This window comes from Coccidioides posadasii, chromosome 3, assembly GCF_018416015.2.
Source record: "Coccidioides posadasii str. Silveira chromosome 3, complete sequence".
Taxonomy (NCBI): Eukaryota; Fungi; Ascomycota; class Eurotiomycetes; order Onygenales; family Onygenaceae; genus Coccidioides; species Coccidioides posadasii.
The window spans coordinates 2,665,571-2,687,943 of NC_089409.1; the positions used below are offsets into that span (position 1 = coordinate 2,665,571).

Here is a 22,373-nt window from a genome sequence, read left to right on the forward strand (position 1 = left end):
CATGTCAACCACCACCAAGCATAACTAAGTATGAAAGTACTTATATATATCTAACCCACCAAGCAATTCAACCAAGGATATGCCCAGTGTTAAAGCAAAACAAGTTACAACTAAAACTCCATCTATGCGTGAGCAAGAAAGAAAGGTCTAACATCCACGTAACATCAAGCGAGGTGCATATATCATTAGGGAATAGTTTAACTCAAAAATCATCGGCATCTTTGGTATTGCCTTTCGCTTTTGCTTTCCTTTTTCCTCCTTTGAAGTGTTTCTTGCCAGAGGTCTGTACCTCTGAGACATCAACTCCCTTCTCCAGTGCTATCATCGTTCTTGCCTTCCGTCCGGAAAGCTCCTTATGCCTCTGCTTGGCCCCCTGCTCGGTGTATACGTGATTGAACGGCATCTTGAGGTGACCGGCAGAACCACTCCCACCAGCGGTAAAAAATCCAGCATCAATGTTTCGGGACCGAGCGCCCTCAAATGGTGGCTGGGCCGAAGAGAGCGACATGACATCTGAATTCGTATCCACGTCGTTGCTGTCCGTAAACCCAGACACAGATGCGCTGGAAGATTGGTTAAGCAATGCTGCTTGTCTTTTAGGAGGAAGGTGCGCAAGGTCATATAAACCTTGATTGAACTGCGTCGGATCTAAAGGCACACTGTCTGCAATTGGCGGAGGAGGGTGGCAATAGAGCAGCTTTCCATTTACGTAATCTTTTAGAATATACCTAGCTGCGCGAGACTCATCAGGTTGCCCTTGCCCGGTAGTTGCAAAGCCCCTTGCGCGCGCATATCCTCGGAGAACTTCAGAAGAAGTTGGGATTCCTGTTCCTCCTTCTTCGATGGGGCGCGTGTGGATCTTCATGCCATATATAGCTTCGAGAAAGTGTTTTGGGATCCTCTGAGCAACGAGTCCTGCTGGGCCAGTATACTCTCTCAGTTGGTCGATGGGCAGAACGCCATTGATAACAAGCTCGGCCTTGGTGGTGGCAAAGTTTGGAAACACGAGACCAGGACAATCACATAGGACAAGAGTAGGGGAGAGGTGAAGGGTCTGAAAATGCTTTGTTTTGCCTGGGGTTGCTGACACAGAGACCTTCTTTGCCCCGAGTAAAGCGTTGATTGTGCTTGACTTCCCGACGTTCGGATACCCAACAAGCCCAATGGTGGTGACCTTCTTTGAGGATTCAGAACCGTCAATTTGAGGGTCAGGGGTAGGTGCGGCTTCAAGGAACAAGGATTCGAGTTCGTCAACTGAGAGAATCCGAATTCTCGACTCACTCGGATCAGCCGGGAGAGGAATGCCACCGCTTTCGTCAGTTTCGGAATCGTCATCTTCAGAATTTCCCTCGGAATCGTCTAGAGCGGCCTTACTCGTACGCTTCACTAAATTAGCAACTACTGAAGCGTCGTCTTCCACCCCTTCGTCTAACTTCGCTTCATTTTGCTCTTTCGCTAATGCTGCTGAGAAGAATTTGTAGCTGATGCCCTGGGACTCAAAAAAGTCCGCCCAAAGTTCCCTTTGGTGTGGCGTCATCATATCCGCTTTATTGACTAACAGTAAATTTCTCTTCTTTGGGTCAACTTCCTTCACATATTTTTCCAAGTCTTCTGATCGGAAGAGTAGAGGGTTGCGGGCATCGACAATCTGTACGATCAAATCCGATCGCTCAATGACTCTCCATAATTGCCTCCATACCTCGATGTTTCGCTCGAAAGGCGTCATCAAAAGATCTTGATTTTCCTGCAACTCAGCCAGGCCTCTCCTCCATTCAATGAAATTTTCTCTTTCCATGATATCTAGTTGCTGTCGTGTTGTTTTCGAGTTCCATTTCGGTCGTCGCGGCACCGTCAGCCGATTTTTATTCCGCTGATGCTTGCTTACAGCTGTTCTTTCATCTGCAGCGGAAAGCAGGTAGGGATTTTTCTGGTCGGGGTGGATAATCTTGACGTTATTCATCTTCTCAGCAGTGAAATCCGTTCCTGCAAGCTCCGCCGTGCTGAGGAATTCATCTAGCGCAGCCTGCTCCGTAATGCTTCGCATTTTAACCCATGATGCTTCTTCTGTGGGATTCGTGATGTATGTTTCTCCTCCCGGGCCCGTTCGTCGAATTGCAGCAGCGTTGTATGAGACCTTTTTCCGATCTGAAGCTTTGCCTTTGCCGAAACGGTCATTCATCAGGCTGTTCCCCAGCCCAACGGCATTTCTGGATTTTGGGAGCACCATGATGATCAAGTTAAGCTCTCCAGGCAATCTCTCTCGTCTTTGGGTGCTCTGCTATGAAACAGACGAGATTTGAAGTCCCAGCACAAGGCGAATATTTCGCCCTTATCCCACTTTGCTTATTAATACCAGTGGAGCCTCTTATCTTATCGGTTTTTAGCGCCGAGTTTAATTTATCAACATTCAACAACTGACGGCTTCATGCAGCTTTTGCTGGGAGAACCAACAACGATCCGTTGTTTGAAATCCAACTTTGAACTTGCCACTTGTGATTTCACCCGGTGGATTGAAGCCCTGACTTATTATCACACCAGTACGGAGTACCTACTCCATACACCTCTTCCCAAAAAACCCAAATCCCATACCAAGACAAGGAGAGTCAGCTAGGCAGGCTTCGTTAAAGAAGCAAAGAAATAGGGAATATGGCCAAGTTGCGAATTTTTAACCACTTAGGGTAAACAATCCTTCTATTTCGTTCTCCCAAATTTGATACTCGTCAACCCTCAAAATTCGACATGGCCAAACGCTCACGTAAGGACTCTCCACCTGAGCCATCCGAGCTCGCGCCTACTTTTGCAATCGAGTCGGAACCTTTGGCTCTCGCCAGCCATTTGCCTCAACGCAAGCATGTGCACTTGGATGCGTCCGTGCAATCTCCAGAATTGATACGCTGTGCTTTCCCTCCACACCGGAAGCCCGTATCTTTTTCGACGTATGAAGAATACGAGATTCACTACAAGCAGTCTCATGTCAATCGGTGTTCGGAATGTGGAAAGAACTTCCCGTCTGAGTTGTTTCTTGCTCGCCATATTGAAGAGAATCATGATCCGCTTACTGCTGCGAGAAGAGAGCGGGGAGAGAAAACGGTGATGCTTTTTATCCTTTTTCACATTAGTTCCTCTAATGTGGAGATCCTCGCGAGACTATGAGTTACTGACTAGTTTTATTGTGCAGTTCGGTTGTTTTGTGGAAGGCTGCGAACGGAGATGCTCTACACCTCAGAAGCGGAGAATGCATTTGATAGACAAGCACTCCTTCCCGAGAGTGAGTGCAATTTCTACGGCATCTCTTAATGAGAAACACCGTCAACTGTTTCGCTAACTATCACGGCACAGACCTATAATTTTTACATCATAAACGACGGTATTGATAAGCATAAATCACTTCTCAAGTCCAGTTTGCCACAACATAGACGAGTCTCGATACCGGCGTCTACGCAGCATGAACCCCCTCAACGAAGGCTTCAGCCGTTCGAATTTATGAAAACCTCCACTCAGGCCACCCCAGCTCCCGCTGAACCTCCATACGTTCAGATGCCCAATAGCAAAACACCGAATCCCGTTACGTCAAACCATACATCGCCTAGGGATCAAAGTGAAACCGTACATATATGTACCTCCGGCCATGATGTTACTGAACTCACAAACTCAATGTCAGCGCTAAAATTTATCCCGACAAGCGTTCTACTACGGCAAGATAGGGAAAAATCGAGTGCATCTTCGACAACGACCTGAAGACCACGATTATTCCTTTGGGATTCGTTTTGGGATTCTCGCTCAAAACACTACCTAAAGGGAGAGTTGAAATATTGAAATTGAATTATTCACTACTTGGGATACAAACATCAATGGGAAATCTGCTCTCGCTAGGTTAAATAGTACGAATACTTTGTCAACTGTCCCACACAAGTGAACCAAATATCGTACTATCGAGAACATAAACGAATTCCCAGGCTATATCCATCTATGGAACCTCGAAGATTTCCTCTCCATATTGACTAGAACGACATACCAAAACGGGTTATAAAGATTTTGTGTACAAAAATAAACGCCAAAACACAACGGATATCATGAATTACCCAACTCATGAATATCAAGTATAACTTACGCGTGACTCGCTTTAATGTATAAGGCTAAGTGGAAAGCACTTCTGACTTGTCTTCTATAAAGAGATGCTCTATGCGGGAAGAAAATCGGATCAGGAAAGCGGCCCCATTTCCAACAAATCAGCATAAATCTCCAAACTCGAGCCAATCAAGTCAACAATCGGCCAGCTTGTATTCCCCTTGAAAGTTCTAGACCAGACGCGTACGACGGTGAGACTCAATTGCTTGACCTTTACCGGATCATTTAAAAAGTCCAACTCAGACGTGGCCTCCATTTCGACAGACATGTCCGTCTCGTCCATCATACTTTTGACCCAAAGCACTAGTTTCCTCTCGTGGTCCGAAAGCGGCTGCTCCGACTGCGTTGCGGGAATAGAAAGAAGCCATCGACTTAGCAAAAAAGCACATTCAAGGCTACATATAGAATGCTGGATACTCCAAAAGAACGAATGTGTTTTAGCGACGAAGTTTATGCCCAAGCGAACCGGGATTGAGAGCGCGTGAGCGGAATGTAGCAGCGCCATTATGAGCCGAGGATGGCGGCCAACCGGCGGGGAGTTTTTCAGTGCCTGGGCTATTTGCAACGGATCTTGGGTTACAAGACGGCGGCAAGGCCCGAGATTCACGTGAAGCCTAATATATGCTAATCCAAGAAGGGCGGTGGAGGTGAATGCAATCGGGCCAGCAGGATTTTGAGGATCGATGCTTGACTCAGGAGTTCGTCTCCACCCGGCTTTCCACGCACTTAGCGAAGCTTCTAAAACGCCAAGATCTTCTGGTCTGATGCTCGTTCCCGGCATCAGAGGCGCCGACAAGCATAATTGTCTTGCGAAAAATATCTGTTGGATAATGGCATGGATCAAGACATAATTCCCTAGTGGTGAAATTGGGTTATAACCATTCGATTGAGGCGACTTGATAAAGAGCCTTGCAAATGCCTCCTGGAATGATATTTCGGTGCCAGCCCGAGAGCGGTGCAGCCGGCGCCAGTGAGAAGCCGTGGCTGCTTTCCATTCATCAGCCGGCGATGGCATGATGAGCTTCAATTCGGAGTTCAAGATTAACGGCGGAATATTATACATTATAGAGTGAAGGTTGAAGAAGCAATAGACAATTAGTTTGGTTCGACGATCCGCTTCTTGACGAGCCCAGTCTTCCCAAGGCGCCGTTTCAGGAAGAGGACCAAGGTCGGTAAGTCCATGGTCGCGAACAAGTCGAGCAAGCGTGCTTTGCAAAGCTAGAATCTCTCTTAACAATTCCGGGTGGCGCTCCCACGAAGCAAAGACGGTAAGAAGCAGAAACGTGCGTATGATTTCCATCTGCGCCTCGGAATCCTCGCCGGGATGTACCACATTATCTGTCATTGGGATGAATGGTGGCTGAAAAGGACTGGTGCTTGGGTTAGATATGGAAGAAGATCCGCGGGACGTGTGCACGGCAGAATTCGACGTCGGAGTGACAAACCATTGAGGTGGGAGTTTTCTAACATCGCGACGTCTGATTCGCTCCAGGAGGATTGCTTTTGCAGCATGGAAGAGCTCGATACCGCGGGTATTTTCAAAGCGATAATGTGAGCCTGCTGCTGCCAGAGCAAGGCTGAGTTCTGGAGGAGAACGTGAAATCGAAAGTGTGGGGATATGCATAAATGGAAGATGCTCGTTGAGTCCATTAACATAACCGGCAAAATATCGAGACAAGGCATGCCTTGAAGGGGGTGTAAAGCCTTTTGGGAGGACATGAGAGAAGTCCTCTAATCGGGACACCAGAAGCTGGCGGTCTTGCGTTGACACATCCCAGGGTGCCCTCGTGGATAGCTCTTCAGGAAGGCCTCCTCGTTCTTCTGGCTCCTGTGGTTCAGGTTGCAAAGAAGGTAGTCGCGATCCAAAATTTGAAAATGATGTCGCCTCCTCAGTGTTGTGACGGTGCTCTACCCCAACGTCCCTATTAAATCTCGGTGGACTAGCAGGCTGTAAGGGTATCACCGGGGGTTGCAGAAGTGGCTCCGCTTCAACTGCTGTGAACATTCCAGAATCCCAGTCTGAGGCCAAACCGACGCTTTCCAGGAACGTTGTGAAGTCCTGAACAGGGTCGCCTAAGTCTGCCAAGTCAAGAATGGAAGGTTCAACGCCATAATTATCTGTCATTGGCCTATCATGCGCATTCGATGCTGATTTTCGAACCTGGACCATTTGCTCTTGCTGACCCTCAAGTGCGACATGGCTAGCAGCATGAGAGAGTAAATTCAGATCGTATCCCCACGACGGATTATATTGAGATTGATCTATTATCTGCGGAGTGGCTTCTGATATATCCGATCGAGACACGGCGGGAGGTTGGATGTTCAAACGATCCGACAGGTCTAGAAGGCGGTGGTCATGGGAAGGGGCCGGGGGCGGAGCGGACGGTCCCGTAGATAGAGGGGCGGAAGCAGGCGTCGTAGGGATCTCAATTGCGGTTGCGGCGGGCCGGCTCTGGCCCCTGGCAGCTGCAGCTTCGGCCGGATGAACCAAGCGTTCGTGGCGCACCAGGAGGTCACTGGAGGACAATATGAGCTCTCGTCCAAGCGAAAGAAGCTGCCGACAAACCTTCTAGCAAAGCTCTTGGAGCATATTTCACAGGAAAAGGGCTTTTCCTTTGTATCTACAGTTGGGGATCAGGTCAGCTTATAGTCGCGGAAGAATATTGCATGAGCTATCAGGTTTTGGGGTGAAACGGGTAACTCAACGTGTGCGGAGATGTCGTTGGAGATGTTCCAGGCGCGCAAACGGCCTGCTGCAGTATTCGCAAGTCAGATTTTTGCGATTGGCCGTTGTACGTTTCTTCTTAACTTTCCCCGAAGCGGTGCGAGTCTCGTCCATTTTCTTATCTCGATTTGCTGAATCCTTCTCCCCAGCTTCCCCTGCAGTTGAGCGGAGAAGCTGCGATAAAGGTGAGGGGTTGGGGCGGAGTCCACGCGCCACTGTCACGTGCTCGGCCGTCCTTGGGGCGTCGAAGTGCGGGGAATCAACGCAGCCGCCGCCTCCCAGACAGCACAGGAACCGCGCTCTGCTCTTTTGGCTGGTGGTCTGGAAATCAATCGAAGGTGTCCATGTCCACCATCGGTGATCCAGGTACGGAAGGCTACCATGTTTCCCGACCCTTGGAATGACCTTTTGATCCCTGGAGAATCAAGTTTCTATTTTTAATAAAGGTACCCTCAAAACCCCGCTTCTCCGTTCCCTTACTCTTTTTGCCCTGAGAGCTTATGTCTCTTAAAAAAGGCATCCAAATCCCGTAGCGCGCACCCGGTGAATTGTGTCATCTAATAGAGGTCTCTCAAAGGCTTCGTTGAGAATTACTCTGTACTGTATTTTGGGGCATGTCCCTGTGTCGTTCTGTATTTTCACAATACCGCAAATAGCCACGAAGCTTGAGTCAATGCTTTTGCTGTACTTCGCTGCTCTAGCCTCCACTTGATTGTTCTCTTGATACTTCTCTATTGGTGTAAAATTTGGCTTTTTGAGACCCGCCCCGCGCATGGACAGCATCGTCAAGAATATGCAACCTTACGGCTTATTGCAGTATTTGCTGCTATTATCAAAAAAGTTGCCCATCGCCTTTTTTTCGCAGACTATCCTTTAGGCAAGACCTCAAGCAAGGTGGCGATATACGCGAGATGCTTTTTATCGCCGTACCTACCATCAAGACAAGGTAGCAGATCGAAAAGGCGCTTTCCTTTGGGATCCCATAATTGCGCAACTCAACAAAATCTGGGATCGGGCTTTTCCGTGTTTAGAATTTTGGTTTGCCCACTGCATACCCTCGGAAAAAGTGCGCGCGCACAATGATCATGGTTGCCGTTGGTGTAGCCTCCAAGGATGAGTGGATGTAGTTTAGAGGAGGCATTGGTTACGACATCAACATCGAAAGTAAAGACGTAGTGAACAGTTCCACTATTTTCATCTTTTAATCTAAGATACGAGCAGTTGCGAAGCCCCAGGAGGTGGCCCTCAGAAGCCGGTAGGCAAGGCTGGCGAAGGGAATCAGAAACTGAGAGCTTGACTCACATGGAGATATACTTCGCAAGGGCCTATGGATCCTCAATAGATGCGCCTGTTGAGATATCCTACAAAGGAGACCGACGCGAGAGAAAGCACTTGCTGGCCAGCCGGTGCCACCTGCAATAACTTTCAATCAGGGTCAGTGCTACTTGAGTCATATTGTGGGTTCATGGGGTACGAAAGAAAGGACAAAATATACCGACCCCCCCGCAAAGGTTGAAGTCCCTCGCTAGTATGCCCATCCCGCCGCAGCGGCCGGCTAAGGTTGATAAAGGTCCAACAATACACCTCTCCCGAGGCGACGTGCAGTCAGCGAGGGGAGCATGTGATGGTCATTCGCTGCTCTCCGCCATGTATAAACCTTCTGGGAATCGCGGGAAAAGCATTATCAAACAACCTCGTGTTTGAATGCCTCCCTTGACTAGGGTGACAAGCCCGTCCTAAGAGGCCCGGCAAATGGAAAATTTTTTTGCGGGGGGACCTTCAATGGATGTATAGTCTAGACCACCGAAGAGCAACGAAGTCCGGTCACCAGATATGATACACGGGGTGTATCCCACCGCGGTGTTCCCAATGAACTTTGTAGTGAGCAGACTTTCGGTGACATGCAATTCTCCCTTCACAACCATGCCATTCGCCAGACTTAAAAGGAGATATCCAGGCATCAGACGGCACTTCTATGGTCAGAATTGCCCAAACAGCGGAAGAAGGTCCACATGAAGGATGAGGAAGCTGCACACCTGATGAGCCACCTGCGAATCAAGGGGTTTTATACAAAGTATGCTATTAGAGAATATCCATATGTCTTTCTTCCATAGTAACATTCAGCATTTGCTTGTGTCGCTGGTAATGAGAGAGAGACACTGTGGATGTTAGGTACCTTGAGCATGCTGCACACGCATAAACTCTTTCAGCAAGCAGAAGCAGTTACTGCTTCATGGTAACCAAGTCTGAGACATCAACATGTTGAAATTCATGCACGCTTCCACTTGCAGTCATGAGCAAACACAGGCCAGGGTCGGATGAGACTCCCTTGGCCTTCTTCTTCTGTTTTTTTTTTGAAAAGTTCAACCGTTCTTTTCCTTTTCTTTCAGGTTCAAGGCCCTGGGTTGTATCTCCTGGGCGAGGCCATGGCAGTGTCAAACATCTCTAATCCTATTTCGTTCAATGCAGAAGAGGAGCAGAGCGCTCACGCATAATGGTTTATGCCCAGGGCGACCCCACTGTACCAGAATTAAATCCCCTGTTGATGGAGGGCATCTGGTTAACAAACAGAGCAGAACATGGAACAGCCACGGTACTCCGCGTTAGATGGGGCATTTTGTAAGGGCCAGAAATAGACAGATTGCTCATTCCCATAAAAATTTCTGGTTGAAGGATCGAAGTTGCTTTGAACCAATGATGCCTGGTATAGTCATAACAGTTCCAGCGCTTAATTTTGGTCTTTGAGCGTGGATGCGGAGGAGAAAAATGAAAATGTAGCTTGTACCCTGACTCTGGAACGGCGTTGCATGACGATCGCTGCAGCAAGATTCGTTTCAAGGTCTGGGCCTTGGGGGAACAACTCAGCATAGCACTTTGCCATTGCGAGTCTGGCTGACGGTGGACAAATGAGCAGAAACATTTTACTCACCAACTCGTTAACTGTTAGTTAGTGGTTGGATACATATGTAGCGTCGAGGGAGGGCGTCCATTGAGCGGTGCCTCACGACAGGCAGTCCAGCCAGTCGCCGGCAGAGAGCCGACGGCTGATGGCCGAGGTCAGCGGCAATACCGTCCATTCTTGGGCCACGGTCGCCGTTTGCTCGCTTTCGGAAAATATCAGCGCTCGTCGCCAGAGAGCGGATTGCAGGGTCAAGATCACGGTTGTTTTAAGGCGAGACCCAGGGGCTCACGGCCAATCACACTGCGGATTCTGTAACAAGCTAGGGCGTGGTTGAGTTTCGGAACCGCCCAACTTGGCCTAACAAAGCTATTCTTATCGCCAGGGCTCCTATATTCCCACCACCCACCGGCGAGGCTCCTCCAGCGATCCTAAGGGAGGTGACATCTGAGCATTCGTTCTCTCTTCTCTTGTTGTCACTCATCTATCCGACGCATCCTATCCTACACTGCTAGGGTTGAGCTGAGAGCTGGCCTGAGGTGCTGAAACTCTGTGGAACAGCCCTCGCTCGTCTTCTTTTTGCCCCCGAGGACTCTTGTCTCATCCAAGGTTCACATGAAACACGATCGCGCTCCGACCTCAGCAAGTTCCCCAGTTTTTACGTTGTGAAGTATAAAAATTATAAAAAAAAAATATATAATTAATTAAAAAACGAAGAAAAAAGAAAAAAGCGCGCGTTGCCCCGCCGGGTTCTTTTGCCTTTCGTTTCTCGTCAGACGGATTTGTTTCGTACAAAGTCCAAGTAGGTCTCGGCAAGAAAGCGGCCGTTCGCCTTTCGACCTTTTAGTAAGGACAAGAGGCACATCCGAGTGTTCTGAATTTCTCGAGAGTCCTTCTCACCTGTAAGCTCTTCCATGTATCTGCCGTTTTTGTCATGAAAGCAACCACAGCTAAGGTGTTATGTCTAAAAACAGCTCCTTCAAACATTTCTTCTCCATCAAATGACAAAATGAAAGTATTTCGTTCGAGATTCCAATCTCTCTGAAACTCCAGGAGCCAACAATTGCCCTATAATCCCCCATTTCCTTGTCTGCCATTCCGGTCAGATCGAAACGTTCGTTCGTAGCGTCATCTTCATGATGCTAGGAACTCAAAACCCCTACACTGCCGTTCTGCCTTCCATACCATCAGCAATCTCGAGTACATATATGACCCTGCCGGGTAAAGGCCAAGCTGGCTCAATGTTGAATCGGGAAGGTGTGTTCTCCAGCCCAACGGAGTCTGAATTCTCCGAAGGCTGTGATGGATTCGACTCGGTTCGGTACGACGCCATGCCCTCGTTCTGTGACCATACTCCCTTTTGACAATCGACTGATATACGTTCACGTAGGTTGTGGGACGAGAAAAAGGTAGCCGACTGGCTGCATAGCATACGCTGCGGACAGTATGAGGCTATATTCAAAGGTACTTGCCTAGATAAGATGCCTCTATTATACGAATTTGTGCCGCTGACAGTGCAAATGACTTTAATAGCGAATCACTTCAATGGCGATAACCTTTTAGACTGTGATCAGAAAATATTGCAGGAGATGGGAATTAAGAAGGTTGGCGATCGGGTCCGCATCTCTGTAGCCGTTAAGCAACTAAGGACCAAAAGTGTTTCGAGCCGAAAAAAGAAAAATAGAGTGAGTTGGTATTGCCAGATCAGCAATTCTTGTATATATATGCTGACGGATTAAGGACTCTTTTGTTGCCTTGGATTCGTCGAGATTCACCCCTCCCTCTGCCGAATCGCCACGCCCCTCTACGGCCCGTCAACAACCGTCCAACAGCCGCCAATGGCCTCGTCATGAAAACGGTAAAGGCTCGCCGAGAGCCGCATCGCCTCTCACTGAGCATGATCGGGGATTGCGGCCTTACCGATACGCTGGCGCAAGCCCCGTCGAAAGTGCTCGTCGAGAACAAGGCGGAAGCTACTTCTCCCGCCCCTCAGATCCTTCACAGAGCTCAAGGGCAGCTGCGCACATGAGACAAGCCCCAAGTATCGATGGACTTACCATGGGCGCTTTACCTCCAAACTCTCCGGTCATTAGAGTCATATACACTGGTGGACAGACAAAAGTACTTAATGTAAAACATTGCAAGACCGCGGAGGAGGTGATGTTGGCCGTCCTCAGGAAGCTGCTGCTACCCGAGAGCCACTTCAGAAATTATTGCTTTTATGTTCTAGACGGTTTGGATCCAGATCCAGCAAACTGCAGGCGAATATCAGATTCGGAGTTGCTCCAGATATGTGACGGGTCTGGTCGATCCGAGCGCGGACGTTTAATACTAAGGAAGCTCCATGCTGGCGAGCCTGAGGCTGAGGAGCTTCAGCGCGCTGCTCAACTTGCAATGGATGAGAACCAAGTAGCCCACATGAATGCGCTCAGCACTACCAACGTGAGGAACCAGATTAAGCTTCAAAAACTAACCGGTGAACCATGGCATAACATACGGCAGCCGCGGTCACCGTTAACAGCCACCGATCGCCACAGGGACGATTATCCAAAGATAGCTACAGCCAAAGCCGGTGATCGTCAGCAGAGCACGAAATTACGGTCCTTCTTCGGTGCTCGCCCGCCAAGTGAAATGATTATTCACGAATTAACGTCTTATTTCCCAAGTCACCAGAAGGAAGATATCGAAAAGACAATGCGCCTATCAGTGAGACGGTCTCAACGGCTTAGCCGCGCTGCCAGCCGCCTGAGTGTGGTGAGCAACATCAGCTTGGCATCAAGCTTAAAAGACGCACCGCCTATTCCGAGCATTGCTGATACGTGGTTGACGGGTGCCGGGCAACAACCAACACGCGGCTCGAGGCCCCTTTCAGTATCCCGATTCAATCTTCCTCAGGCTTCATTCCGTGATTCTATAGCCTCATCCAATTTGCAACCGTTACAAGAAGAGTCTCCGGTAGAACCCAATCGCAAATCTTATGTCTCATTCGACAGTGCATCTGAAATTGCAGGTGGAGAATCGAGGCAAGGTTTCCTTGATGAGTCTATCTGCCTCAATGCTCCGGATACCGGGGGTTCACTCAACGAACGCCTCAGTATAATTGTCGCCGAAGATGGTGAGGAAGATGATGATGGCTTAGCCGATTTCCTTGCCGGGAATAACTTCAGCAACAAGAATTGGATGAAAGGTTCTTTGATCGGTGAAGGATCCTTTGGCAGCGTCTTTCTTGCCCTCCATGCGATTACGGGGGAGCTCATGGCTGTGAAGCAAGTCGAACTTCCGTCGGCCACAAAGGGAACGGAATTTGACAACAAGAAAACTACCATGGTCAACGCCCTGAAGCACGAAATTAGTCTTCTTCAAGGCCTGCAACATCCGAACATCGTGCAATACCTTGGTACATCCACTGACGACCAGTACCTGAATATTTTCTTGGAATATGTTCCAGGAGGTTCCATTGCGACCATGCTTAAGCAATATAACACTTTCCAGGAACCTTTGATCAGGAATTTTGTCCGGCAAATCCTAACGGGTCTTTCATACCTTCATAGTCGTGACATTATCCATCGAGATATCAAAGGTGCAAACGTCCTTGTTGACAACAAAGGCCAAATCAAAATCTCAGATTTCGGTATATCCAAACGTGTCGAAGCTTCGAATATGCTAAGCGCGGGAGGCTCAGCTCGTCATCTGCACCGCCCGTCCCTTCAGGGAAGCGTGTACTGGATGGCTCCCGAAGTCGTGCGCCAAACAGCACACACTAAGAAGGCAGATATCTGGAGTCTTGGCTGCCTTGTTGTCGAAATGTTTATTGGTGCCCATCCTTTCCCAGATTGCAGCCAGCTCCAGGCAATATTTGCCATTGGAAATAACAAGGCCCGACCACCACCGCCGGAAAATGCCAGCAAGGAGGCCACAGCGTTTCTGGATATGACGTTTGAGATTGACCATGAGAAGAGACCCAGCGCAGACGATTTGTTGAATGACCCATTCTTGGAGACCATGATTGGCTGACGGGCCAAGCTGGCGCTGGCTATGTCTACTCCCTCCTCTATACTCTCTACATGCACCTAATTTTGCAGTTATTTTTTCGTGATAATGTTTTGAATGAGCTATGTCTTGCATTTTAAGCCTCAAATTTTTCACTTCATGACGACTTCACGGACAACAGTCAAACACAAATGTGCTGGAACTTTATTGTTTCCCTCCCTTCTTAGACACATGAGGCATTCAGTAAAATTCTTGCAGCTTGCTAGGAGCACGTTTCAATATTGCTCTGTTGGCCTGTATGTATGAATAATCTCTTTATTGTAATTGCTGCTTTTCTTGATACAGAGATAAGTCTACGCTCATTTGGCGTAAGAGCATTGTTCCGGAGAAATGACAAGAAGTGAATGTCAACCAATCTATTTTGACTAATATTGTACATAGACATGCATGGAGGCCATGATGTTGCTAGAATACATCAAGTACGTAAACTCAAACCCAAGTTTCCTATATAACACACGTTCCGAGAAACATTTGGATCAGATACAGGCCATTTAAGGCTCCGAACAAAATATGGTTTATAACTGTGGTTGCCGCCAAGAAAATGAGGGAAGAGCCCGAGTAAGCTACGCTTGGGCTTCTTAATCGACATATTTGCCATAAAACGGAATTCCCATGGCGTTGAGGAGTAGTCTGGCATCTTTATCCATCCGAGCACTAGTCTGGATGGTGACATGACAACCTGGAATCATTTTGGGTGGGTACCTTGAAGAAAAATGGGTAAGTTCCGTGGGCAATAATCCACAATGGGAACAAAAGACGATGGGATGTTTGGTACTCACATATCATAGTTCACCTCAACTTCAGGGAATAGGGCTACCATATGCGGCTCAAATCCAAGGGTGATGTTACCACTGCTATCACCGCTGCTTCCCTTGACACCCTTCCAGTCCTTGATTCTCGGCATTACAATATCCACGAGTTTCCCAAAGAAGTGATACATGTCCTCCCCACGGAGTTCGACTGTGGCGGCGACGTGAGATCTTCCAGGAGCAATACCCCATTTCGGTACACTGGTCCTGGACTTGTGCGTCTGTGCCCTTACATTGGTGATGGCCTGAAGCACCATGCCAGCAACGTGCAAATAAGCCGACCCGTCAGTCGCAGCTTGTTTTACATAACTGTGGACGGTGATCTTTTCGAGTTTCGGGATATTTCTGAAAGTAATCGGTTTGCGGAGCAGGCGGAGGACATCACCACCTCTAGGGCCACGGAGAGATCTGTTCTCGTGATATGGAGAGCTATCATCCCAAGATCGAAGACGTTCGGGCTTTGGTGGTGGCTTGAAACCCGGTGGGTTGTGGACGTAACAAAGGGTGAGAATGTCTGGAGCTATGGTCGACTCGTAAGTTTGTTCGACACGCGAATTGGTGAAGGGGCCTGGGACAAAGAGGCGGGATGAAGGGTCCCATTCTGGGGGAGGTCTGTGAGGATGAAGAGGGCCTTTATCGTATTTCGGGGAGCGATATTGGTACCTGAGTTCGAAATGTAAGGATCCCGTAAGAGAATGCCGCTAGAAGGAGGAACGGGTCAAAATCACATACCGGCTTCGAGGTAGCTGCTGTCGCCGCGTTCTGCTTCTCGAAATGGGGTCGAATTTCTTGACTGTCTCACTGTCTATCGTTGAGCTTTCAAAAAAGGAGTCACTGCCCAACTCGTCCAAGTCATTCGCAGCGGGAGGAATGGTCGGTGCGTTTGTGGAGGCATTACGGCGCAAGGGGGGTAAGGGGGAACAGATTGATGGCGTGACACGACGGGCCAAAGCCCTCGATAGCTGACTTAATAGCTCATGGAGCGCCATGGCTGCAATTGTTGTGACTGCGGGCACTGCTGCTCTCCAGCTTTTCATCTTAGAAAGGAAATTTTGCAGTCCAACTTCAATATCACGTGGCTGCACGGGTTGCATTTTTCTGACATAAGCAGGCACTGATTAGTCAGTAGCCTTATGCGGGTCTGGTGTGGATCCTTCCCGGCCAAGGAAAGCTAAAGCATCGAGCGGCGGGCTGGTTATGTAAGAGGGGCAACGCTGGCGGGCGTTTGACGCGATCATGAGTGCACCAAGAGACCTGCTGGCACAAGGCAAGCCGGTTGTTAAGTTGTTACCTAAACTGCTGGACGGTAATACTGATATATTTTGCTTAGTTTCTTCTCCCATTCTCGTCTTTGTGACAGAAACAAAATTTGTTCAGCTGCCGGGACGCGGCTTGAAATTCAATGCAACTCCGGGGTGTTTGACCGTCGTATACGGCGGTCGCTAGATTATATCTCTTTTGACAGCGGGCCCTCCACGAAGTATCAACCCTTTTGAAATTGATATCTGCATCGTGCGAGAATTTGTCAGCCTTTTATTTTAGGCATCTGACTTCGCCCTGCTGAGAGACGATCCGCTGACCTAGCTACCGTTGTGACCAGGCAGCATCCGTTTGGCTTCGACTTGATTGATCAATAAGAACACAGCGCCAGCCACCGTTTTACCATAATTTACATTATAATCTGGACAATTTGGAACAGTATTACAGTATGAGCGGTAGCATCCATCGATTCCTTTCAAAAAGGGAGAGGCTTCGTCGACGCAAGGATCTCCCTGGTTGGAGATCAAAAGCTTCCTCTATGGTTCGTAACCCGGTTACATCCTCCTACATATGTGAACGGAATACTCTGCCCTAATATTTATCTTGCTGTGAATATATAACAAAGTATTGGATTTATGGCTGAATATCTTTGTCATGCGTTAGGCATCCTCGACTGACGTTTCTACGATGCAACCTTGGAGACTGTTCTCAGTCAGCCAAAAGGAAGCAGATGTCAGTGGAAACCAAACTAAAATCACAAAGCAATTGGTAGGCTCTCCATCCCTCCTAATGTCCAATGTCGTACTAATTTTAATGCTAGGTTTCCAGACTAGAACAGCGCGTCTCAGCTTACGGCCTACCAAACCTAGGGAAGCAGCAATTTCAATATGCACTCCAATCCAAACATGCGAACGGAGATGTGGACAAAGCGTTTGAGCTTATAGTTATCATTGAAGATTCTATTGAAGGCATTCTTAGAACGTACAGACCGAGTACGAAACTGCTGGGGGCCGAAAACAGAGAAGGGGTGACCTGCTATCTCGATGCCCTCCTTTTTGCAATGTTTGCTCGTCTTGATTTTTTCGAAGGAGTTCTATATAACACTTTCGATGATGATCCCAGAAGGAATCTTGTGGTTTTACTGCGGCTTTGGGTAAACATGCTACGATCAGGGAAATTGATCACCACCGACATAGTAAGTATAGCTAAGTCTTCATACCATGCCCCGTTACCTCGAATATTATAATCCCTTGATTCTAACGACCGGCGTCGCCGGCCCTCTAGACAAAACAACTTCAAGAAGCACTAGCTGCATGCGGCTGGACCGATGCAGCACTACTGCGGCAGCAAGATGCATCGGAAGCATTCACCTTCATCACTGAGAAGTTAGAGCTACCATTAATAACATTAAAGATGGATATCTTTCACAACGGCAGGGAAGAGGCGGGTGATGATCACAGATTTATAAATGAACGCCTTCTAGAAGTTGCCATTCCTCCACCGATGGATGACAACCCCGTCACCTTAGAAGAGTGTCTGGAAGCGTATTTCAATAATCGAGTTGAGGTCAAAAGATTCCTTGAACGCCAAAATACATTGAAATCCATCTCCTCGATGGATTCCATGTCAAAGGGATATGCTTCTCACGTGGAAAGCGTCGAAATTGACTGCTCTACAAATTCCTCTCCTCAACTGCTTGACTCCAATCTAGCTCCTTTCCCTGAACTTACTGAAGAACCGTCTCCACTACCCAACTCCGTAAGCTCTCCTATACGTCCTCCAAGAGCACACCGAACCCCCAGCATCGTTAGGGAGCGCTTTTTCCCCGATGTTGATGGTATCAGTAGCGATATTGAAGAAAGCAGCTCCAGGAGGCTGGTCAATAGGCATAGAAAGGGAAGCGTTCGAAAAGAAGTATTGATGCCTGCATGGCAAATATTTAGCTTGATTCGTAAGCAACCCGTCTTTTGCATATAAGCCGGCTGCTCTAACCTATTCGATAGCCTGGTATACGGATAGCATTCCTACAAATGTCGCCGAGACAGCAGCGCACTTCTCAACGAGACGGCCCATATTAGGCATGTGCCTAAAAAGATATTCAGTATTGCCTGACGGCAGGGCCATTCGGTTGGATACTCATGTCGACGTTCCTACTGAGATTGGCCTTCCTCACTTTATTAAAGACGATAATCTGGAGGACGGTGCCCCTCTGTACGGGAATTTCAAGCTTTCTCTGCAGGCAGTAGTTTGCCATCGGGGAAACTCGGTCGATTCGGGCCATTATATTTCCCTAGTCAGGGGAACCTCCCTGACCGACTTGGGTTGTTCATCGAGTAGCTTTTCGCTAAGAGACGATTTATTTTTGGATCATAGCAATTACTGGTTGCGGTTTGATGATATTGCTCAAGAGCGTATCACACTCATTGATATCGACAAAGCATTGAGGGAAGAATCTCCATATCTCCTATTCTACCAAATCCTTCCGATCGATGCCGACCCCGCTGAATTAATTCCGCCGCCGTACGAAGAAACCGATAGATACAGCGGTTTACTGTTCGAGAAGGGCATATGTGAAACTTTAGATTCGAGTTCGGACAAAGATCCACAAGAGCAAAGTTCGCGGAATCCATTCGCTACTCTCACCAACCGGGTGTCGGAGGAGACACACGTAACCGCAGCGTCCTATAGCCCCCAGGAAGCTTCCAAAGATTCCCGGAAGAAAGATCGATCTTCTTCCTCAGAGAAGAAACTCAGCGCTGCATTCTCATATCTCTCACGCCGGAAGAGCACTGAGCCCCTTTCGTCAGCGCAAAGCTTGGAACGTGTGAGTAGTGTGCAGCAGAGGCACTCGGAAGATATACCAAGAGATGTTGAAAGGATCATAGGTCCATCAGCGTTGAAGAGGGTGACTCAGCCTGATAGGGAGTGTGTGGTTATGTGATGAAAGATACGTTGACTTCAGCGATACCCAGCTAACTTGGATAACTCACAGAGCTTTGGAGATTTTTATTGGTGTTATTTATCTGCATCACAGGCATAGCGTATATTAGCAATAGAATTTAGAACATGCGTTATACCTACACAGGGCCTTTTACACCTATTAAACACCCTCACTGCATTGAGGATGTGCTTTGGTGTGCCTCCCCCAACTAGGCTCGATCCAAGGGATTGTTTACTAAGTTGGTTAAGTCGGCATTTTAGGAAACACATGCCCTACCTTTCCCAAACACAGCCCCAAAGGTCATTGATTATGTAAGGATAGTTAAGCTGCGAACGTCATCAGGATGCCCAGAGCCCACGAGATATACAGCCACCGCTGCACCTCGCAATGCTATAGTGGCTCCTTATTTCAGCGCATCAATGGCGCTGGACGGATCTAGCGGCTATGCTGCGTCCGGGAATTTGGCGAAGCTGACTGAGGCGTCTCTACCGATGTTCAACGTCGAACAAGTTCAGCTCGCGTTCTCGGTTGCGGCGGATTTCGTCGGTGCTCAGGTTGCCAACAATGTCATAATCCTTGCCCTTGCTACCGGGAGGATACTAAGAATCGACTTGAATAGCCCAAAGGATATAGATGGTAAGGTGGCATGCCCCGATCTTTAACCCCAATCTTGGACCGATGGCTCATGTCAACTACCTCTAGATATCGATCTGCCTAAGAAGTCCTCCGAGGTTGGTGTCATCCGTCGCATGTTCCTTGATCCTTCAGCGTCACATTTGATCATCACCACCACACTTGGGGAGAATTATTATCTTCATACCCAATCCCGACAACCAAAGCCCCTGCCACGGCTGAAAGGCGTCTCTATTGAAAGTGTAGCATGGAACCCTGCGCAACCAACAGCATCCACCCGAGAGATTCTAGTCGGCGCGGCAGATGGAAATATCTATGAGGTGTATATCGAACCAGCGTCAGAGTTCTATCGCCGAGATGAGAAGTACATGCACGGGGTATACAAACTTACCGGAATGGCGGTGACGGGGATCTGGGTAGATTTCGTTGCTGGTAAACAAGATCTCCGGCACGTTGTCTTGTCCTCAAATGGAAGAATACTTTACTTTAGAGGAAAGGTCGGTAGGCATGGGAGAGAAGGAGGCGGCTCGTTATACGCAGATTTGTTCCAGCGGGAAACGCCACTCGTCCATGAGCTATCCTCAGCATCTTTGTCCGCACCGTCTCTTTTAGCTGTCTTGCCTGAACCTCTTGATTGTACCCATGGCGAAGAACCGTTTGGTGAAAAGCATTTCGCTTGGCTCTCCAGTCAGGGTGTCTTCCATGGACCCATTCCTAATTTATGCGCTGACCCACAAGTTGGAAACCGTGTATTTGATAATGCGAAAATGATTTCTCGCTCAATTTTACCTGCCACGGAATCCGCCAGGGGCGGGAAAAAGCTCATTCAAGACCCAATAAAGGGAATGGTCATGACGCAATGGCATATCCTCACCCTAGTCGAAGGCCGCATCGTCGCCATCAACCGGCTAAGTGGCGAAATAGTATACGACCAGGCCGTACTTGAACCAGGCGAAAGCTCCCTGGGACTGGTTTCAGATTCGAAGAAAAGCACTTATTGGCTTTTCACTGCGAAAGAAATATTCGAAATCGCTGCCAACAACGAAGACAGGGATATATGGAAAACATTCCTCAAAGAGCAGAAATTTGATGCTGCCTTACGATATGCCCACGACGCAGCTCAGAAGGATGCTGTTGCTACTGCTTCTGGTAACTATCTAGCTAGCAAGGGCCAGTTCCTTGACGCTGCGCAGGTTTGGGGCAAAAGCAGTAAACCTTTCGAGGAAGTTTGTTTAACGTTTATTGACAAAGGAGAGATGGACGCATTACGAAAGTACCTGTTGACTCAAATGTCCGTATATAAGAGTTCCTCAGCGATGCAACGGACAATGATAGCTAGCTGGCTCATCGAGGTTTTCATTTCAAAAATGGATTCCCTAGATGATGCAGTCTTAACACGGGCCGAACTATCAGAGGGATCCAATTCTGTGGAAGCGAAGAACCAGCTACAGAAAATCAAATCCGAATTTCAAGCTTTTCTATCAAAATACAAAGCCGATCTGGACTCTAAAACTGTCTATGATATTATCGGGAGCCATGGTCGCGAAGAGGAATTGCTGTACTTTGCAATCACGATCAACGACCACAACTTCGTGTTATCCTATTGGGTCCAGCGCGAGAAATGGGCTGAAGCCCTAGATGTGCTGAAGAAGCAGACTGACCCGGAAGTCTTCTATAAGTACAGCAGCGTCTTGATGACGCACGTTGCTACAGATCTCGTCGATATTTTAATGCGGCAGACGAACCTTGACCCATCCAAACTCATTCCGGCCCTTCTAAGCTACAATAAAGACACAAAGGTTTCTCTTTTGCAAAACCAGGCCGTTAGATACCTTAATTTCATTATCAACAACCACCCCAACCCTTCGGCAGCCGTGCATAATACCTTAATCTCCATATACGCCTCTCATCCTTCCAAATCGGAGGCCGGCCTTCTTACCTACCTTGAATCTCAACCTATATCTCCGCCTCCATATGATGCAGATTTTGCGCTGCGATTATGTATCCAGCATGGTCGCGTTCAGTCCTGTGTCCATATTTATAGCATGATGGGTCAATATCTCGAGGCTGTGCAGCTAGCTCTGAAGCACGATGACATTGAACTAGCAGCACTTGTTGCTGATCGGCCGGAAGGAAATAACAAACTACGGAAGAAGCTCTGGCTCCTTGTTGCGGAAAAAAAGATCCACCAACCGGGGACTGGAATCAAAGACGCGATTGAATTTCTTCGTCGGTGTGAACTCCTTCGCATTGAAGATCTCATACCGTTCTTCCCGGATTTTGTCGTGATTGATGATTTCAAAGACGAAATTTGTACCGCTTTGGAAGATTATTCTCGCCATATCGATTCTCTGCGGCAGGAAATGGACAATTCAGCCCATGTTGCTGATGAAATTAGAAGAGAAATTGCATCTTTGGGCACCCGGTATGCAATCGTCGAGCCGGGAGAGAAGTGCTGGATATGTTCGCTGCCAGTGCTCAGCAGACAGTTTTTCGTGTTCCCGTGTCAGCACGCGTTCCATAGCGATTGTTTGGGGAGGAAAGTGATGGCTGCTGCCGGTGCAGGGAAGAGAAAACACATCAAGGATTTGCAGGCCGAAATGAGTAAGACGTCAAACACCGCTGCGAGAAGGGAGCAGGTTATTCGGGAGTTGGATGGCTTGGTCGCCGAAGCTTGGTGAGACCCTTCTCTTTCCACTTGCTGCTAAAATGCTAACTTATATAAATAGTATTTTGTGTGGTGATTATGCTATTAAACAAATTGATGAGCCGTTTATCACCGCGTCGGATGATAAAACTGAATGGTCACTTTGAACAAGTGCCTGGATGGAGTGATTCTATGCACCCTTTGGATACTGATACGTTTACTCCGTACATATACCACATTAGACTCAAAATTTGTGGAACGTATAATAACATGATAATGGA

General features: G+C 48.1%; 7 protein-coding genes across 7 annotated transcripts; 4 read left to right on the top strand and 3 right to left on the bottom strand.

The window, feature by feature from the left end:
- Positions 1–108: 108 nt before the first annotated feature.
- Positions 109–2,271, bottom strand: D8B26_005809 (uncharacterized protein). The gene has a single exon (XM_003069355.2). It carries the CDS (start codon positions 2,225–2,227, stop codon positions 203–205), a length of 2,025 nt encoding a protein of 674 aa, XP_003069401.1. The 5' UTR covers positions 2,228–2,271; the 3' UTR covers positions 109–202.
- A 213-nt stretch (positions 2,272–2,484) lies between these two features.
- On the top strand, positions 2,485–3,958 carry D8B26_005810 (uncharacterized protein). Its single transcript, XM_003069356.2, has 3 exons — positions 2,485–3,090; positions 3,179–3,268; positions 3,340–3,958. The coding sequence occupies exons 1-3, from the start codon at positions 2,740–2,742 to the stop codon at positions 3,736–3,738; spliced, it is 840 nt and encodes a 279-aa protein (XP_003069402.2). The 5' UTR covers positions 2,485–2,739; the 3' UTR covers positions 3,739–3,958.
- Positions 3,959–4,201: 243 nt separating this feature from the next.
- On the bottom strand, positions 4,202–7,410 carry D8B26_005811 (uncharacterized protein; the record flags this gene model as incomplete). The annotated part of the gene is made up of 4 exons (XM_066125003.1): positions 4,202–6,644; positions 6,695–6,749; positions 6,835–7,268; positions 7,334–7,410. The coding sequence occupies 4 exons, from the start codon at positions 7,408–7,410 to the stop codon at positions 4,202–4,204; spliced, it is 3,009 nt and encodes a 1,002-aa protein (XP_065981084.1).
- A 3,056-nt stretch (positions 7,411–10,466) lies between these two features.
- On the top strand, positions 10,467–13,827 carry STE11 (ATP binding). The gene is made up of 5 exons (XM_003069359.2): positions 10,467–10,654; positions 10,727–11,073; positions 11,143–11,216; positions 11,286–11,437; positions 11,493–13,827. Exons 2-5 carry the CDS (start codon positions 10,889–10,891, stop codon positions 13,764–13,766), a joined length of 2,685 nt encoding a protein of 894 aa, XP_003069405.1. The 5' UTR covers positions 10,467–10,654; positions 10,727–10,888; the 3' UTR covers positions 13,767–13,827.
- Positions 13,828–14,184: 357 nt separating this feature from the next.
- D8B26_005813 (mitochondrial 54S ribosomal protein uL5m) lies at positions 14,185–15,644 on the bottom strand. Its single transcript, XM_003069360.2, has 3 exons — positions 15,344–15,644; positions 14,582–15,274; positions 14,185–14,504 (listed from the first exon to the last, which is right to left on the bottom strand). Exons 1-3 carry the CDS (start codon positions 15,598–15,600, stop codon positions 14,381–14,383), a joined length of 1,074 nt encoding a protein of 357 aa, XP_003069406.2. The 5' UTR covers positions 15,601–15,644; the 3' UTR covers positions 14,185–14,380.
- Positions 15,645–15,879: 235 nt separating this feature from the next.
- On the top strand, positions 15,880–18,945 carry D8B26_005814 (uncharacterized protein). Its single transcript, XM_003069361.2, has 6 exons — positions 15,880–16,091; positions 16,212–16,412; positions 16,535–16,639; positions 16,692–17,066; positions 17,156–17,822; positions 17,875–18,945. The coding sequence occupies exons 2-6, from the start codon at positions 16,320–16,322 to the stop codon at positions 18,810–18,812; spliced, it is 2,178 nt and encodes a 725-aa protein (XP_003069407.1). The 5' UTR covers positions 15,880–16,091; positions 16,212–16,319; the 3' UTR covers positions 18,813–18,945.
- A 286-nt stretch (positions 18,946–19,231) lies between these two features.
- Positions 19,232–22,259, top strand: D8B26_005815 (uncharacterized protein; the record flags this gene model as incomplete). Its single annotated transcript, XM_003069362.2, has 3 exons — positions 19,232–19,448; positions 19,515–22,122; positions 22,175–22,259. The coding sequence occupies 3 exons, from the start codon at positions 19,232–19,234 to the stop codon at positions 22,257–22,259; spliced, it is 2,910 nt and encodes a 969-aa protein (XP_003069408.1).
- Positions 22,260–22,373: the final 114 nt, after the last annotated feature.